General features: G+C 38.1%; 2 protein-coding genes and 3 non-coding genes across 5 annotated transcripts; 2 read left to right on the top strand and 3 right to left on the bottom strand.

Annotated features, from left to right (window-relative positions):
• Window positions 1-4,841: 4,841 nt before the first annotated feature.
• On the top strand, window positions 4,842-5,321 carry LOC115925253 (carbohydrate sulfotransferase 3-like). Its single transcript, XM_030988886.1, has one exon. It carries the CDS (start codon window positions 4,842-4,844, stop codon window positions 5,319-5,321), a length of 480 nt encoding a protein of 159 aa, XP_030844746.1.
• Window positions 5,322-5,391: 70 nt separating this feature from the next.
• LOC579076 (carbohydrate sulfotransferase 6-like) lies at window positions 5,392-5,808 on the top strand. The gene has a single exon (XM_779210.4). The coding sequence runs from the start codon at window positions 5,392-5,394 to the stop codon at window positions 5,806-5,808; it is 417 nt and encodes a 138-aa protein (XP_784303.4).
• A 1,241-nt stretch (window positions 5,809-7,049) lies between these two features.
• Window positions 7,050-7,121, bottom strand: TRNAP-AGG. The gene has a single exon. It is a non-coding gene; the product is annotated as a tRNA-Pro (tRNA).
• Window positions 7,122-8,694: 1,573 nt separating this feature from the next.
• On the bottom strand, window positions 8,695-8,766 carry TRNAP-UGG. Its single transcript has one exon. It is a non-coding gene; the product is annotated as a tRNA-Pro (tRNA).
• A 2,321-nt stretch (window positions 8,767-11,087) lies between these two features.
• On the bottom strand, window positions 11,088-11,159 carry TRNAP-UGG. The gene has a single exon. It is a non-coding gene; the product is annotated as a tRNA-Pro (tRNA).
• Window positions 11,160-18,686: the final 7,527 nt, after the last annotated feature.

Raw genomic sequence — 18,686 nt, 5'->3', positions numbered from 1 at the left:
AATCTTCAGTATTGAATTGAAGGAGGCAGATTATCTTGAAGAAGAAGAAGAAGAAGAAGAAGAATAAATAGCCTATCCACCGCATCTGTGTCTAAATTACATTACTATTTTCGCGAAATGTTGTTAATATTCGCGTATAATATACATTTGTAGGGACATTTTTCAATGTTTTAATCCCTAAAATGGGAGAAAAAGTCATTTTAATTTTCCCGAAATTTAGGGTAAATTCGCGAACTTTGATTTCATGGGTTGCAAAATGATTTCCCCTCTCTCACTATCTAGCTGGTTTATTATGCGCATACATCGTATCTCAATGCCAGCGCCCAGCACGTACATATGTACATGCATAATTGTCACGATTTTCTCACGAATTTTGACAATATTTCTGTATTGAAATTCAATTATTTATAACAGTTAAATATAATCATTTGTAATAATGCACTTAACAAAAATATATTCATTAAAATTAATAAATACGAGAATTGTCTATTGGACTATCTAAAAGTGCACTGCAACCTTCAAACACGTTATGGTTCACGAAGAACACTGTCACTGTCATTCGATCAAATGACGCTCTTGTATTTTATGCATCGTAAGATGGATTATGATATGTGTTTTTTAATCGAAAAGAGCATTTCTCTCAAAGTGCGTGATGCCTTCTGGCAGAATGGAGCCATACATAATCACATAATTATTCATTTTCATCAGTACGTGCATTTAATCTACACTGCTTAATAAAAATAGCTTTGTTTAAAGACATCGTAAAACAATGTCAAATCTGAGATGTATGGCTCTATGTGGTATCGTTGTCTGTGATGTGGTGTAATATTGTCACCCTAAAAAAATTGCGGTTCAAATCGATCATGAAGTGCCTCAAAAAAGTAAAAATCTTTTAGTGACCGGTTCTACCGTACTCATTTCCCCAATAGACTGGTGTGTTATGAGAAACCGTTGGAAATCAATTTTTAAGTCTAGATTTCCATCATCAATATCTTGATAATCAGACAGGCGATTGGCTTGTAAAAGTCATGGGGTTTCTGGCTGACCTAAAGGTTGATTTCAGCATTAGCTAAATTCAGGATTTTGTTTCAGCATCTGAGACAAAGTTACCAAATCCCTTTAAGGCATTATAGATATTGGCGCCCTCGTAGCTATCCATCACAATCACGAAAAAAGACGTCCTAAAAACTATTTTTGAAACGTGATTACTTCTGGCAAAATGAGTTCGTTTCACATAAGCACACAAAGTTACCTTTATTTGAAGTCCGGCATGCTTCAAATTATTCTTATTACGAACATCATGAGTTGTAAAAATAAAAACTATACCATTTTTTTCTCGAGAAAAAACGGTCCGGACGCATTCCGCATAGATGTTTTCCATGAAATGAATAAGATTAGCTAGGCAGTGACATCACTTACATTTACTTTAACTTGGAGTCGATGCTATATTCTTATTAAGAATGTCATGAATTGTGATAATAAGAACTATATTATTCTCTTCTCGAGAAAAAAACAGACCGGATGCATTCTGCAGAAATGTTTGACATGGAGTGAATGGGATTGCAGACAGTGATGCCCTCTACTACCACGATACTGACCATGCAAAACGTAGTCCGTTATGAGATATAGAACACTTCTCATAAGTTAATCATCAAAAGAAAGTTTTGAATCGGTTGACAGTTTTTAACATGTAAAGGTAGTTTGTTCCAAAGTTCAGCAGAAGCTTTGCAAAAAAAGCGAGGACTTTTTCTTAAAGAAATAAAGGAAAAGAAGTCTCTTTAATAATAATAATAATAATAATAATAGCTAGTTCTTATATAGCGCTTTTCAAGACCGAAGGCCCTCTCAAAGCGCTTTACAGATATATATATTTAAGAATATATTGGCTTCTGCACGTAATTACAAAATGATTCTACTTCAGATTAAAGACTATTCTATTACTGCATATTGAAATTATCGTAAGTTCTAATGATTTCCATACACCTGCCATTCTTTCCAAAAGAAATGACCAAAGACATCACGAACAATTCAATATTTAGTAAATAGAATTAGTAAGGCAATAATCTTGCAACATAGATTAACGACTATTCTATTACTGCATATTGATATTATCGTAAGTTCTAATGACTTTCATACACAAGCTATTCTTTTCAACAGAGATGACCAAAGGCATCGCGAACTGTTTAACATGTGAACAGAATAATTAAGGCAATATCCTTGCAAAAGAGGGGGTTTATTAAAAAATATATATATAAACAGGATTGCAAGACTTCTAAGTAATCAAAGAGCAATTTTAGTACCCTATTAAATTAATACTAAGAATGTTGTTTTCGGATCATGTAACATACGTCATTGGTTTGAATTGATTTGAATTGAACTTTATTTGTCTCCAATCACAGTAACATGACAATAAACATCGTTGTAAAAAATAGGCAACGAAAAGTACATTGTATATACACGTATACATTGGAAAAACAAAAAACAAAGAAGAATTTATTTAATCTAATAAAAGAATAAAATTGAAAAAGGTGCATCATAGGTAAATTCGTTTGTTTAAGCATTTTAGATCTTATTACTGATAGGGCTAACCTGGTTAAAAATTGACCGTTTTATATAAATCAAAAAGGTTTATATGGGCAAGGTTACTGGAATCGTCATATTAGGTAGATGCGTTGAATTTCTTTTTCAAAACCATTCTCTTGTATATCGATGCCTTTTGACATTGTAACCGTTTGCATTAATGTATATATTATCATTATTATTTTGAACTTTTATCTATAAGCAAGAACTTCTTAAAAACTGCTCTTTTGGCGTAATTTCTTTTTTGTAGAGGAAAGATGTTTACTTTTGTTTTGTTCCTTTGTTGGGGGTTACACCACTAAAACACCAGTATTATTCGCCTCTGGTTATATCGATTTTGTCTACAATTAAGGACACTATATCGTCACACAACCATAAACCGTGACGTCCATATCCACAGAAAAATAATTGCTTTTTTTTAATTAATTGCTTTATAATGGCGCGGCTTTAAACGTTCTCTTAATACCTGTCGATGTTATGATGATTGATGAGTATTTTTAGTAATCACCTTTGACTTTGGTCGTGTAAAGCATACAGGTAACGCGGTACCTCTATCGAACGAAAACCTAACTCCAATAGTTGCCGACGAGTTATGCATGTTTCGGAATTTAACTAAAACATGATCAATGCTTTCTTCTAAAACACCAGCACTTCTTTAACCATGACTTCCATACAGAAATATTGTTTGTAAAAGATGTAGAAAATGTTGATACCGTTTAAGATGAAACTAAATAATTGTACTTTTCAACCTGTCATCATATGTCATTTAGATTGGCTTTGAAATTTACCTCTCTATATTAATATTCCTGCTGCTCTAAGTGATTTTGGTTAATTTCTCCTTTTTTAGGCCAAAACGTTTACCCTAAGGCTGTCTTCAACATTTATGGTAACTTCTTGCGCTCACAGGGCTTTCTTTATTGTGTTAGTGCTATAGTTGTTCTTTAACTGACACAGGCCATTTCGATAAACCTAGCAGAACATAATTCCCTTTTTTTTTGGTAGCAGAGGAACATACAAGGTTTTGAAGAAAGTTAGTCTGCATAGAAGCAAAATTACAGAAAAGTAATCCTTGTTTCATTTCTTAAAGAAATAGTTATCGGGTCGGAGTTACGTAACTTGGGATTCATACATAAATACCTAACTCGTAGTGCCAGGCGCGTATGCAGGGGGGGGGGGGGTGTATTTGGGAAACAAACTCCCCCCTCCTCAATTAAAAAATAATTAAACAAAAGTTACCTTACCCCCCCCCCCCCCCCCCCCCCCCCCCCGGAAAGAAATATCGATCGGTCAAATTGTCGGGACCAAAAATATGTCCTCTTACCCCCCCCCCCCCCCCCCCCGCTTATTCAGCGGCTGGCTGAGTCGTTGCGAATTTTCGGCGCGATTTTCAAATTTTAACCCCCCCCCCCCCCCCCCCCGCGTACACGCCTGCCGGAACCTATGTAAATAGTGATTTGTATACAAAATCTTATGCAACAGTTTGAACTGAAATTCTCGCAGTTTACACATCCTTGGTTGAACAAATATCTTTCTACTTCTCTTCTCGAAATATTATAAAGTGGCATTAAATTAATGCAGTCTGTCGAGTTTGTTTCTACATTCTTCTTAGTGGAACGATACCGGCTGCACAGAGAAACGGGATATTTAATTTATTGTGTGCACAGAGCATGACTGATGCATTTTCTTCAAATCCAATAGGGCTCATTTTTAGCTCCAATCGTTTTGATATGGTTTTTTTTTTCTCCACACTTTAAAAGAATCGTGGCCGGTTGATTGCACTGGTTACAGTGCCATATCTGTATCTGATCGTTCTAATTCGTGGATACCAAAATACCGGGCTGTGTATGGAACTAATCAATATTGAATTTTGCTGATGACGAGATTAATATTTCTTGAACTGGAATATTAGTTACCATAATAATCGGTGAGTCGATTATTTTGAATTATCATTTAACAGATGCGACCAAGCTCGGCATTGTACCAAATTGGACATTTTTGTGCTGAAGCATTTCAAAATGGCTTTTCAGATCATGGAAATGTTTCCCTGTCAACTTACCTTAGCGTTGGTTAATAAAGGACGCGTTGGACGCTTCTTCTTGGCAGTCCTGGCATTGTATGCTTGTATTTTATTCGGGATACAATTACATTATTGGAATAATTTTTCCACCGTGAAAGAATATCCAGTTTTCAAAGCAATCACGGGCACGAGTGATGTCAGGAAATCTGCAACAGTCGATGAGTCCCCTCCGTTTATTATTCTCATGGCGCAATGGCGTTTTGGATCTTCTGCACTTGGAGAGCTTTTCAACCAGAATGTAGAACTCTTCTACATCTTCGAATCACTCTTTCCAACTACAAAATTAAGGAAATTAAAGAATGTAACGCAGAACACTCCGGAAAGCAAAGAAATGGCCAGAGATATACTTCGCGGTTTAGCCAAGTGCGATTTCAAAACGGACTATGTTGAGATTTTAAATCATTGGGGTGGTTCACATATGAACAGAGGACTCTGTTTGAACAGTACATCTTGCAGAATGCACTCAGCAAGCGCTCTCGGGGAATTTTGCAAAGAATTTAAAGGTAAACTTGCCACGAAGATCATCCACGCCGATCTAGACCTTCTGAAGCCGCTGGTGGTTGAGGACGGTATCAATCTCAAAATTATTCACCTTGTTCGTGATCCCCGTGGAGCTGCCTCGTCCAGACTACCTGAACACCGGTTATCCGCGAAATGTGGCTAAAGCATGGCCTTTCTTCCCGAACTTGGGCCGCCTTAAACCGCTTGGTCTTCTTGATGATATCCCAGATTACATGCTCCCAATTCAAGAGATTAACGATAACAACCCTACAGTTCGAGGGTTGTGCAAGTGGATCAGAGAGAATACGAAGAGATCGTCCGACCAATTGCCTCCATGGTTACAAGGACGATACCATCTTGTTATTTACGAGGACTTCGCCAAAGCCCCTTTGACAGAGACTCACAAGATTTACAACTTTATCGGGATGCCACTCAAACCAGAACTTAAGAAGTTTGTCCACGGCATGACTCATTCAAACTCCAGCGACAAATCTTTATTTTCAACTTCAAAGGATGCGCAAAAAACAGCCAATAAGTGGATGAAGTACTTGACAGTTATGGAAGAGAGACAAATCGTAAAGGAGTGTCTGGATGTCCTGCAACTCCTGGGATACCAACCGAATTGCACCAGGATACTTCCAGAGAGTTGATGATTAATTTCACTTGGAAACAGGGTAAAGAATATTGTCCAACAAAGAGCAAATGATCGAAGTTAGGAAAGGAGAATATAAAATTAAAAATGGGACTTTAAGAACAGATATTGATATTATTTAAGATATTGCTTGAGTACATTTCCTCGCTAGTCTCGCTTTTTTAAATTAAATTCTACGAAGCCAATTGCATCTTCACCAAAGCTCTGCAGGAATATAAGGAATATTTTATACACATAATTATTTTGATATTACTGATATTACATGAGTATTTAAAATCCTTCTGCATCAAAGCCAATTTTATCTCTTCCAAAATGCATTGTATAAAGCGCATTTACCTTGCAGTGACGAAACGCTGCACACAATATCTTCACACAATTCTATGTAATGTAGATCTTTTTTTGTACTTGATCAGAACTAAAATTCATTGATATGTTTAAAGTATGAAATATTCCAAATGATTTTTTTTGAAAAAATAGTAACATTACCTTTTAGAAAGAAATATTGTTTTATCGAGAATAGCAAGATGCCGCTTTATTGAAAATCCATAATTTGATTATACATGGTATATGGAATGACTCTACATTAATGAATACAAAAGTGAAAGCACAACAGCTTTTATTTGATTTTAAATATACACAATTAAAGAAAGCATTTCCGCAGTTTTGGTTAGACAGATTAAGCTATGTTAATGATTTTGAAGACGAACGTAATATTTCGAATCTTATAGAAATAGAAACAGGGAAAAAAGTGAATGTTTTTGTTATGAAGGTGAAAGATTACTATAGTTTGTTAATAAAAAAGGCGTAAAAAATCAAGTGAACCAAATGTCATTTACTTTTGGAATTCCTTTTTAGATTTAGATAATGACTTTGTTTGGAAGGATGTATTTTTGTTTAAATTAAAGCAAATTCGTTTTAATAAAGTTAAACAATTTAATTTCAAGATGATTCATAAGTTTATTGCCTCAAAAGAAAACTTATATAAATGGCAAATTGTGAATAATAATTTATGTAACTCTTGTGGACAACTTGACTGAACTTTTTCATTCCATATAACTATTCACTAAGCCGTATTCTCCTCTACTCATCCTCGCAAATGACATTTTACCTTTTAATACTTTTTCATTTTAAGTGACTACTTTGTCATGAAATTTTGATTTCTCTGCCCAAGATCATTATTGCAAGTAGGATTAAATACCAAAATAAAATGCAGAATGGGAAGGGAAAAAAAATTACGTGGGGCTTGTCCGGGAGTCGAACCCGGGACCTCTCGCACCCTAAGCGAGAATCATGCCACTAGACCAACAAACCTTAGATGTTTGGAATCTGAAAAATATATCCCAGTTTGATTCGCTTCTGGTACGAATTTGCTAAGTAGACAACTTTCACAAATCTCCCTGGCAACGTACGACGCTTTACACTATGAATATGACGGACAAAGAAAGAGGACATAATATTCAGTTCCTCTTCTACCCTCAACAATTGCTGTAGTAGACAAAGGAACATCCCTTCACTGCTAGTATGTAAAAATGTGTAGAACAGGTGACACATACATATTCAACTGTTCTACACATTTTTACATCATATCAGTAAAGGGATGTTCCTTTGTCTACCACAGCAATTGTTGAGGGTAGAATGAGGAACTGTATATTTTGTCCTCTTTCTTTGTCTTCCATGTTCATAGTGTTTAATTTATTTTAATTAAGGCGGTTTCTTAGGGTACTCCAAGAAGATCCAATGCACTTGAAGACTGTTTCCATTGCTATACTCCAAGCTATCAAAATTAAAACCTTACAATCAGCAATGATCACATCATTGTAATACAATTCATAGAATAATTATTTTGTTAATACATTATCTTTAGAAATATATATGATGTTTATATTCATAATATTATATAATTAGACTTAGATATCATTATAAAGAATATTCATCAGGATAAATTATGTTTATGTAAACGGATCGACCTTTGTGTACTGGATACTTCCGCTAAATATATCAAGTTTACTTTGCATATATCTATAACATTTTGGCGCTCGAGGACACTTGCACTTGCACACACATGCACCACTTGCACCCTTGTTTTTGTATAGTTTCTCTCTTATCTCTGTCATCAACGTATAATTAGTAGCCATATAAATATGAGATTCATATGCTAATTCTATAATTATTTATATTGAATACAACTGTCTATATTCACATTTAATTGTAATATATATCATTTGAGTATCATGGCCCCCTCTTCTTGTTAATTTGCCAATATTTCACAACTCATTTTTATTTTAGCTCGGTTGACCGTCTACTCAAGCTTTTGCTTATAACGGCGACCTTCTGCTTTCTTTCTTTATACACGAAATGGCCCAACGTATAAGTTTACTCTTATTCATGTATTATACATTTGTTTCTATATTTTGTATATTGTTTGCATACCTTATGTTTTATATAATTATCCATATTTGTTGTATAACTGATTTTTTTGATTGCAGAAAATAAAGTCTTTGAAATGAAATGAAAAAAATAAACACACTCTCCCACAGCGATTAAATCACTCAAAATTGAAGAGAAAGAAAAGGGTTGGTCGATTAAAAGAAATGTCACTTAGGAGATAGTTGGAAATATAAATATGATGATAATCAATGACAATGATACAATACTCGAACAAAAGATGATATTACCCAAAGTGCATGGGTATCATATAAATTAAGAGGTAAACTTGCAGTAAACCACGACAGTTATGGTGTGTAGGAATACAAATCAATTTCAATATCAGTAGCTAGGATCATTGAATAAACAGCTGTGCTAATATAAATTGATACAAAGTAATTGTCAATGTGAGTTTAACTGAAACATTATAACACATTTAAAGTGCAAAAATGACTCCACGGGGCTTGTCCGGGAATCGAACCCGGGGCCTCTCGCACCCAAAGCGAGAATCATGCCACTAGACCAACAAGCCTTGCTTAGAGCATCGAGTGATATTATGGAGCTAGTTTCATATTAATATACTGCTTTTTCATTAAAGGGCCACTCTAACCAAAACGGGCTATAAAATGAAAAAAGACATGTTAAAGAGAATAATTTTTGACGGAGATTCCGAACATGACAATGATTGTTCTTAAAAATCATCGATAATTCTGGAATCTGGCTTTAATAGTGACGACTCAGAACGCTCAGAAAAAAAAGCCCAGTTTCGGAGCTGTATTGCGCAACTGTTTATGACGTCACTGCAGGTGCCTCTCCGGTGAAAAGAAGGCTGATTTAGGCATTAAATGTCTTTAAAAAGGCAAACTATGATATCAATTGAAGAAAAAAAGAAGACATTTATCCGAAAAATAATATGCACTTGATAATGCCAGTACGTTTCCGGCAATTTCGTCATTCCTAATATGTAAGATCCTTAGTTGTAGGAAAAATCGGACATGCCCGCAATGACGTCAAATGCGTCATCAAGGCCACGTGACCGTATTACCATTTTTCAAGGGGCGTAGCCCAGCAAGCGTGAGAACTGTGACAAATGGATGGCTATTATCATTTTTTGGTCAAATTAGAGATTATCTGAAAAATCAGAGGCTGGAATATTAATAAGTAGAGGTGTATCAATTCATGTTTTGAGAAAGGCTATGTTAGTTGGGTTAGAGTGGCCCTTTAAGAGAAAAAGAAGCAAAATGATATTTTTGATGAAACTTTAACACCTTTTCCCTTCATTCGTCTGCTTTTATTTCAAAAAACCTAATATCAGGGTTGACTTCCCCTTTTACATGATTAACAAGTTAAACTTTTAGCAGTACAAGTTGATAAAGTTCACTGCTTCAAATAAATTTTAATTCGGATTGCATGTAAATAAAAGAGGCCGTCCACCCAAAAGATGGCTAGACTGCATCTCAGAGGACTGCAAAGCAAGATCCATACCAAGGCTGACAGATGCATCAAGATTGGCTGCAGACAGAAAGACTTGGCATACCATCACCATACAGAAGCCATCACGAGGCCCCTGGCCTACGTGGACGGCATAAGTCAAAGTAAGGCAAGTTAATAAAATGCAGAGTGGGGAGGAAAATAATACGTGGGGCTTGTCCGGGAGTCGAACCCGGGACCTCTCGCACCCTAAGCTGGAATCATGCCACTAGACCAACAATTCTTAGCTGTTTCATATGTGAGAAATATATTGCAGTTTCATTGGGTTTTGGTTTGTATTTTTAAAGTAGAACATTTCCACAAATCTCAATGACACTTTAGGCATGTTAGTAAGCGGTGCTCACGAAATCGGGGATACTCCAATAAATTGCCACGTCATAAAAAATCGTTTCTACTGTTGCTCCAAGCTACCATACATAGCCTATGCATCCCTATAATCAGCAGTGATCACATAATTATGATTCAAATTTTCATAGAATAATCATGTTGTTAATCAATTATCTTTAAATTGATAAGGCATGTTGATATGATGATTAACAAGTTAAACTAGGTTTATGTGAACGAATCGACATTAATTTTGTGTACTTGATACTTCCGCTATAGTTATGATTATGACTATTATGCACAGCTGTGTAAACACTTTCTGCCAGAGCGATTAAATCACTCATAATACTATATAAAAGACAAGGGTTGGTCTAGTCTAATGTCATTCAGGAGATTGTGGAACTAAAATACAGGATGGCAAGGTTACAATACTCTAGCAAAAATGGGTAGGGACCTATCAAATTATACGAATTCAGAGATAAATATTTTCAGTATTCTTTTTATGATGAAAGCGCGGTTTATATAGCTTTTTTTTTATGTGATCTAGCCTTTTCAGGCAATACAACAAAATATATAGGCCTGTATGAAACCATCCCCTCTGTCTTTCTCTCACCTCTCTCCCCTCTCTCTCTCTGTATGTTTGTCCCTCTCTCCCCCCTCTCTGACTCCTGATCCGGACCTATCGTAATTATTTCAGATTTTCGGATTGCCACGTCAAACCATGGACCTATACTACTACTCTATGGTAAAACTGATCAATGCGCTTCGCCCCGGTTCCACAAATTCTGCATCCTCACACACGATCTGACTCTTTAATAAAAGAGGGAAGCAGCCGATACCAACTAAAACACTATATCAAATTATGTCTTATATTTACATACATATCCAAATCTAAGGATGAAACGTAAATTATGACTAAAACAAAAAAAAATGATATCTACAACCTATGATTCTGAAAAAGTGATATCTTATAAACTTACTTGCCAATGAAAGATGAAATTAATTATGACCCATCTAAAGTGCAAAAATGAATCCGCGGGGCTTGTCCGGGAATCAAACCCGGGGCCTCTCGCACCCAAAGCGAGAATCATGCCACTAGACCAACAAGCCTCAACTGCAGGAGACGGGAGAATTGCCATTTTTATTCGGTTCTGGTACGAATTTGGAAGTATCTCCCTGGCAACATACAATGCAGTGCTCCCGGTATATGACCACGTCAAGAACGTGGGGCAATATCTAATGAATTTAAAGCGCTACTCTTGTGCTCCTAGATACCTAACACGAGTCTCTATAATCAGCATTGATATATCAATTCTGAAATATTACTGTTTCGTTAATCTATTACCTTTACATTTATAAACCATGTTGATTTTTTTCTCATACACACACTGGAACAATCGTCAAGATAAGGTTCATGAGAATGAAAATCGACATTAATATTCTGTGCACTTGATAATTCTGCTATACTATTTTTATGATCATGACTATCATAATTATGCACAGCTGTATAAACACATCCTCTCAAAATTGAAATAGACAGCAATCCCCAATCCTCGCTCTCTCTCTCTCTCTCTCTCTATCTCTTTCTCTATCTTTCATCTAAAGCTCCTGAATCTCATTCCCTTCTTTCTCTTTCCTCTCTCTTTGTGAATCTCTTTCTCTCCCACTCTCCCCTTCCCCTCTATTATGACTCCCAGTCAGGACCCATCAATAGGGACTTTTAGATTTGCACGACGAGAACGTGGACTGTGACGTGTGACATCCTTTTAAGGCACTGACATTAACGTCACATCGCCTTAAAAGAATGTCACTAGAGCAGTCCACGTTCTTGTCGTGCACATCTTAAAGTCCCTATTGCAGTCGTTCGAAGTGCCAAGTCAAGCTGATCATGGAGCATTTGCACCGGTTTCACAAAATAATGTCAAATCCTCACACATAAAGCACTATATACATGTATTATGATATATTTGCGAACAGCAGGATATACAAACTAAAGCCCCTTTCACACCGGATCTGCGTAGAGTTGCGTGGTGTTGCGTACCGACTACGCCGAAGTTAAGCTGCGTATTCATGAAAAAAATGATGCTTCGGCGTAGTCCCTGTGAAGGTTATGCGTAGGCTGGCAGATTTTCGGATTGCCACGTCAAACCATGGACCTATAGGCCTACTACACGAGTAGTAGGTCTATGGTAAAACTGATCAATGCGCTTCGCCCCGGTTCCACAAATTCTGCATCCTCACACACGATCTGACTCTTTAATAAAAGAGGGAAGCAGCCGATACCAACTAAAACACTATATCAAATTATGTCTTATATTTACATACATATCCAAATCTAAGGATGAAACGTAAATTATGACTAAAACAAAGAAATTGATATCTACAACAAATGATTTTAAAAAAGCGATATCTTATAAACTTAATGCCAATGAAAGATGAAATTAATTATGACCCATCTAAAGGGCAAAAATGTTTCCACGGGGCTTGTCCGGGAATCGAACCCGGGGCCTCCCGCAGGCGCGGATCCAGGATTTCTTAGGGAGGGGGGGCCAAAAATGAAATTATGCGAGCCAAATATTGGTACGTAATGGTGACCAGCAGTGACGTAATGCAGGGGATGTAGGGAGGGGCGAGTTTCCCCCTCCATCCTCTGCAAAGCGCGGAAGCTATATATGACGTTTCATTAAAGTATTAGAGAAAGAAGACAATTCGTTGTACCGTTCTCGACTCTTAATCCTTCTCTTAATTCAGCCCCCCCCCCCTCCGCGCAGCGCGGAAGCTTTGACGTTTCATTAAACTATTATTGAAAGAAGACGATTCGTTATGGCGTTCTCGAAAATTATCCTCGTTTGAATGCAAATTTCCCCTCCGCGCCAAGCGCGAAAACTTTTACGTTTCATTAAATCATTGACGAAAGAAAACGATTCGTTGTACCGTTCTCGACTCTTAATCCTTGTCTTAATTCAGCCCCCCCCCCTCTCGCGCGAAGCGCGGAAGCTTTTACGTTTCATTAAATCATTGGAGAAAGAAAACGATTCGTTGTATCGTTCTCGACTCTTAATCCTTGTCTTAATTCAGCCCCCCCCCCTCCGCGAAGCGCGGAAGCTTTGACGTTTCATTAAATTATTAGAGATAGAAGACGATTCGTTGTACCGTTCTCTATACTCTTAATCCTTGTCTTAATTCAGCCCCCCCCCCCTCCGCGAAGCGCGGAAGCTTTGACGTTTCATTAAATTATTAGAGATAGAAGACGATTCGTTGTACCGTTCTCTATACTCTTAATTCTTGTCTGAATTTCAAAGATGTTTTTTTTCTGCTCCTTTTTCTCCCTACGTCCTCTTCCTTTCCTTTCCTCTCTATTTTTTTTCTATTCCCCCCCCCCCCTGGCTACGCGCCTGCGGTCAGATAAACAAATTTTGATACCTTGTCCGACCCGAGAAGCTCAGGGGTTTTAGGCATTTGATTACGGTCAGATGAACATATTTTTATACCTTATTTGTGATACTGGCAGGACACTAATTGGCGTGAGGTCCAGCGGGCGAAGCCCCCAGAAAACAGGGGTTTTAGGCATTACATTTCCGTCAGATTAGCATCCAGGGGAGTCTAGGGCCCTAGGCGGGGTGCAAGGGACGGAACCCCGGAAGCTCAGGGGTTTTTACGCGTTTAATTTCGGTCAGATGACCAGCTAGTTAACTATTCTTTCTTTCTTGCTCTCTTTATTTCTATTTCTCTTTACTATACCTTTTAAAAAAAAGTGGAGGGGGGGGGGGGGGAGCTCGAGGCTTGCGATTCCAGCCGATCCCCGGGCCCTAACTTTTCTCAAGAATCATATTTCTTGCCTGGCTGTACATTTAGGAATTTGTCATTTTCCAACAAACGCATACAAAAGTATAATTTACTAAAAACTGAGGAAAAATCTCGGAAAGAATTCAGCATTATTTGTAAGCCACCGTTATGGAATTAGAAATAAACCACGTTTGAATTTGAATTCCCCCAAGCCCCCCCTATCAGTACGCCAGTGCCCCCCTTTTCTTCTTTCTCTTTTTTCTTCTTTCCCTTTCTCTCCTCCTTAAGGTTTGCCGAGGGGGGGGGGGGGGGGGGGGGGGGGCAAGGGCCTTTCGGCCCCACCCCGATCCACACGTTGTTGGCGGGATTAACCGGAACTGATCTCCCGTTCTTTTCACCCTTTTCTTTTCTTCTTCCTCTTTTTTGTTCCCTTTAGCTCTCCTCTTTCCCTATTCCTTCTTTCTCTCTTTGTTATAGCGGGGGCGGGGGGGGGGGGGGGAGGTAAGGGCCTTTGCCCCTCCTCGATCCACCGGCGGGAAAATTGCAAATGATATCCCCTTTCTTTTCTTTTCTTCTTTTCCTTCCCTTTATCTCCTCTTACCCTTTCCCTTTCCTTCCTTCTCTCTTATTTTTTTTATTGGAGGGGGGGGGGGGTGCAACAGCCTGGGAGGCAAGGTACTTTCGCCTCCCCCGATCTCCTTCTTCCCCCGTTTCTTTTCTTCTTCCTCTTCTTTCTTCTGGCGCTACACCTCTTACAAAAAAAAATGCAAAAATATCCAAAAAGAGAGGACTGCAATGGGGAACTTTGATTTAAGCTACGCGACCATTATTCTCTCATTTCCTTTCACATTGTATCTCATAACCATGAGAATTGCCAAGCTATTGTATACGTTATTTCGTTACACGAACACACACAAACACACGCACACACACACACACGCACACGCGCACACACGCACACGCACACACACACACACACACACACACAAGATCATAACCTGCACGAGTCTACACCAAATTACGCATCTAGGGACCCGCCTTAGGCCCCTTGGTTGAGTCCAGAGGGCAGAGCCCCCGAAAGCTCAAGGACTTTAGGCATTTAATTACGGCCAAATGAGCAAACAGGGGCCTGCCTTAGGGCCCTAGGTGGGTTCCAGGGGGAAAAGCCCCCGGGAGCTCATGGAAAAATACTGCCATTTTAGCAATACTTGTAAATCACTGGTATCAAATTAAAAATAACCCATGTTTAAATTGTATTGGGGGGGGGGGGGGGGTTACTGCCCCCCCCCCCATCAGTACGCCAGTGAAAGAGGCGGAGCTGACGGAAGGGACTTCCCCCATAAAGCTGTATGATAAGTCTTATATGTAAACCCCTCACAGGTTTTTGAAGTTTTGTTGTGTTACAAAATTACATTCTTTAGCAAAACTACAGCATAAAAACAAGCAATATACTTTTTTCACGCTTCACTTTTACTTTGCCGATATCTATAGTGTGCAGTCCGAAGGGTTGTAAATATTTACTAGGTAAATTTTAGTAAGTACTGAGCAGGAAGGGACTTCTTAAAAGAGCAAGCTGAATATTCATTTTTGGAATACTGATCTATTTCTATAACTTTTAATCTTGTTAACATACAGTGTAATTTGTACATACGTGATACCAACAGAATACATATTTTCTTCAATATTTACTTGTATATTTTTAGGATATTATGCGAGAAGATTTTAGCATTTCTATTAGTCTAAACGCTGTACTCTTGTGCCCACCAGAGCCTTAAAGCGTGTTGCAGTCTTTAGTCAGTATTTGCTATACATTTTGTTGGTGTGCACTTTTTCAAATTATCCATGGGGGACGATCCCCCTCAGAAAATTGAAGGAAGACGTGTACCCCGTCTTCCCACCTATTTTGTGTTTTGCTCAAAAAACTATCCACAAAAAAGGACTATGTATGCCCCTTTTGTGAAGCGACCTATCAATATTAATGTTCACATATCAGTCCCTTTTTGGATTGCCCTCCTCCCGTCCCCCCCCCCCAAGAAAAAATATTATCACATTGTTACATGTGTGCACAATATATATTGATGTGTCAACCTTACGAAAGTGGTGTTTTCATAATGATTATTGACCTCCTTTAAATTTATATTTATATGGAAGACTTAAGAAGACAACTGTTTACAGTCCAACTAAGGGTGTAGAGCATGCCGTGTAGACTAAAATGTGCAATGTTGTTCAATTTCTGAATTCTTTGTTTAAAAAACTTGCTTGCTGTCAATAGTGTATACATTTTTTATACGTTTCAAATGTCTAGTCCGGTTAAAAATAGCACGTAATGATTTCATTATTTGACACGTACTTCACATTGATTTATCTTATCGATAAGCGAAACGATTTGCTTTAGTATCATATAACAAATATAACAGTAATGACTAGTATGGTTTTCCTGAAAATTGCAATATACAATGTATATTCATCGTTATGGAAAATGTTGTATAATATACAACAATGGGCATTAACATTTTCCAGACCATTGATTTAATAACGTTTAATATTGAAGCTGTTGCCCTTTGAATATACATGAACTTGAAATAATAAGTAGCCTTGAAAGTGGCGCAATAAATCATGGGTGAGTGAGCTTAAAGTTTAATGGTGTAGGTTTGTTTGAAACTGTATAGCCTTTACTCTGTTTTTAATGAGATATATCTCCAATCAAATCAAATCAAACAGAGTGATGTTATCGTACAACTAAACAATATCAATCTTCTGTTCTCCTAAATAAGCCTGGGAAACTTGAAAATTGCATTACAATGTGAATTCATTGTCAGTGAAAATGTAATACAATACACAACAATGGGCAAATAATTGTTTCCAGACCAATGATTTAAGTAAGAAGAACTTACATTTGATATTGAAACTGTTGCCGTTGTATATACATCAGGCGCGGATCCAGGATTTCTTAGGGGGGGGGGGGGGGGGGCAAAATTTGAAATTATGCGAGCCAAATATTGGTTCGTAATGGTGACCAGCAGTGACGTAATTGGGGGTGGGTGGGTGCAGGGAGGGGCGAGTTTCCCCCTCCCTCCGCGAAACGCGGAAGCTTTGACATTTCAATAAATTATTAGAGAAAGAAGACGATTTGTTGTACCATTCCCAAAAAATAATCCTCGTCTGAATTGAGTTTTCCCCCCTCCCGCGCTAAGCGGAAGCTTACGTTTCATTAGAGAAAGAAGACGATTTGTTGTGTCGTTATCCCCTTTTTTTCTTTTCTTCTTCTCTTTTTTCCTTTCTTGTATCTCCTATTTTCCTTTTTTCTTTCCCTTTCCTTCCTTCTCTTTTATTTTTTGATTGGGGGGGGGGGGACAACAGCCTGGGAGGCAAGTCCTTTTGCCCCCCCCCCCACCCCCCCCCCCCGATCTACTTCTTCCCTCTTTTCTTTTCTTCTTCCTCTTCTTTTTTCCCTCCTCTTCTTTTTTCCCTTTCTCTCCTCTTTCCCTTTCCCTTCTTTCCTTCTCTCTCTCTTCGTTTTTTTTTTTTTTTCTTGCAGGGGGGGGGGGGGGGCAAGGCCCGCTCGGCCCCCCTGGATCCGCGCCTGGCCTCTCGCACCCAAAGCGAAAATCATGCCACTAGACCAACAAGCCTCAACTGCAGGTGATGGGAGAATTGTCATTTTTATTCGGTTCTGGTACGAATTTGGAAGTATCTCCCTGGCAACATACAATGCGGTGCTCCCGTCAAGAACGTGGGGCAAGATCTAATGAATTTAAAGCACTACTATTGTGCTCCTAGACACCTAACACGAGTCTCTATAATCACCATTGATATATCAATTTCCGAAATATTATTGTTTCGTTAATCTATTACCTTTACATTTATAAACCATGTTGATTTTTTTTTCTCATACACACACCGGAACAATCGTCAAGATAAGGTTCATGAGAATGAAAATCGACATTAATATTCTGTACACTTGATAATTCTGCTATACAGTAGTTATGATCATGACTATCATAATTTTGCACAGCTGTATAAACACATCCTCTCAAAACTGAAATAGACAGCAATCCCCAATCCTCGCTCTCTCTCTCTCTCTCTCTCTCTCTCTCTCTCATCATCTATTCGCGAAATGCAACCTGGACCACTTCAAAGCTTCACTCAAAACTCACATCTTCCTTCAGACGTTTAAATGCTAATTTTATTGGAGGAGCTCGCGCCTTTGAATGTTTTTTTGAAACAGATATGGCGCCATACAAATGCTGGTCACCATTATCATCATTATCTCTCTCTCTCTCTCTATCTCTTTCTCTATTTTTCATCTAAAGCCCCTGAATCTAATTCCTTTCTTTCTCTTTCCTCTCTCTTTGTGAATCTCTTTCTCTCCCACTCTCCCCTTCCCCTCTATTATGACTCCCAGTCAGGACCCATCATTAGGGACGTTTAGATTCTGCACGACGAGAATGGGCAATGTGACGTCACTGCCAGTACCTTAAAAGGACGCCACATTACCTTAAAAGGGCAGTCCACGTTCTCGTCGTGCAGAATCTAAAAGTCCCTATTGCAGTCGTTCGAAGTCAAGCTGATCATGGCGCCTTTGCAGCGGTTTCACAAAATAATGTCAAATCGTCACACATAAAGCACTATATACATGTATTATGATATATTTGCGGACAGCAGGATATACAAACTAAGGGTGTGTTTAATTTGCACCTGTTTCACAAAATAATGTCAAATCCTCATTCATAAAGCACTATATACATGTATTATGATAAATTTGCGAACAGCAGGACATACAAACTAAGGGTGTGGTTAATTATCATGACAACTCTAATGTGCAGATAAAAAAGAAAAAGAAATCGCGTG

The sequence above is a fragment of the Strongylocentrotus purpuratus genome, unplaced genomic scaffold (assembly GCF_000002235.5).
Source record: "Strongylocentrotus purpuratus isolate Spur 01 unplaced genomic scaffold, Spur_5.0 spur5_scaffold_18, whole genome shotgun sequence".
NCBI lineage: Eukaryota > Metazoa > Echinodermata > Echinoidea > Camarodonta > Strongylocentrotidae > Strongylocentrotus > Strongylocentrotus purpuratus.
Note: the sequence above shows the minus strand (reverse complement) of the source record. Positions and strands in the feature narration are given on the sequence as shown.

What these genes read in the sequence shown, in the direction of transcription:
- LOC579076 (XM_779210.4), top strand. Translation starts at nt 5,392, where the DNA reads ATGCTCCCAATTCAAGAGATTAACGATAACAACCCTACAGTTCGAGGG.
- LOC115925253 (XM_030988886.1), top strand. Translation starts at nt 4,842, where the DNA reads ATGGCGCAATGGCGTTTTGGATCTTCTGCACTTGGAGAGCTTTTCAAC.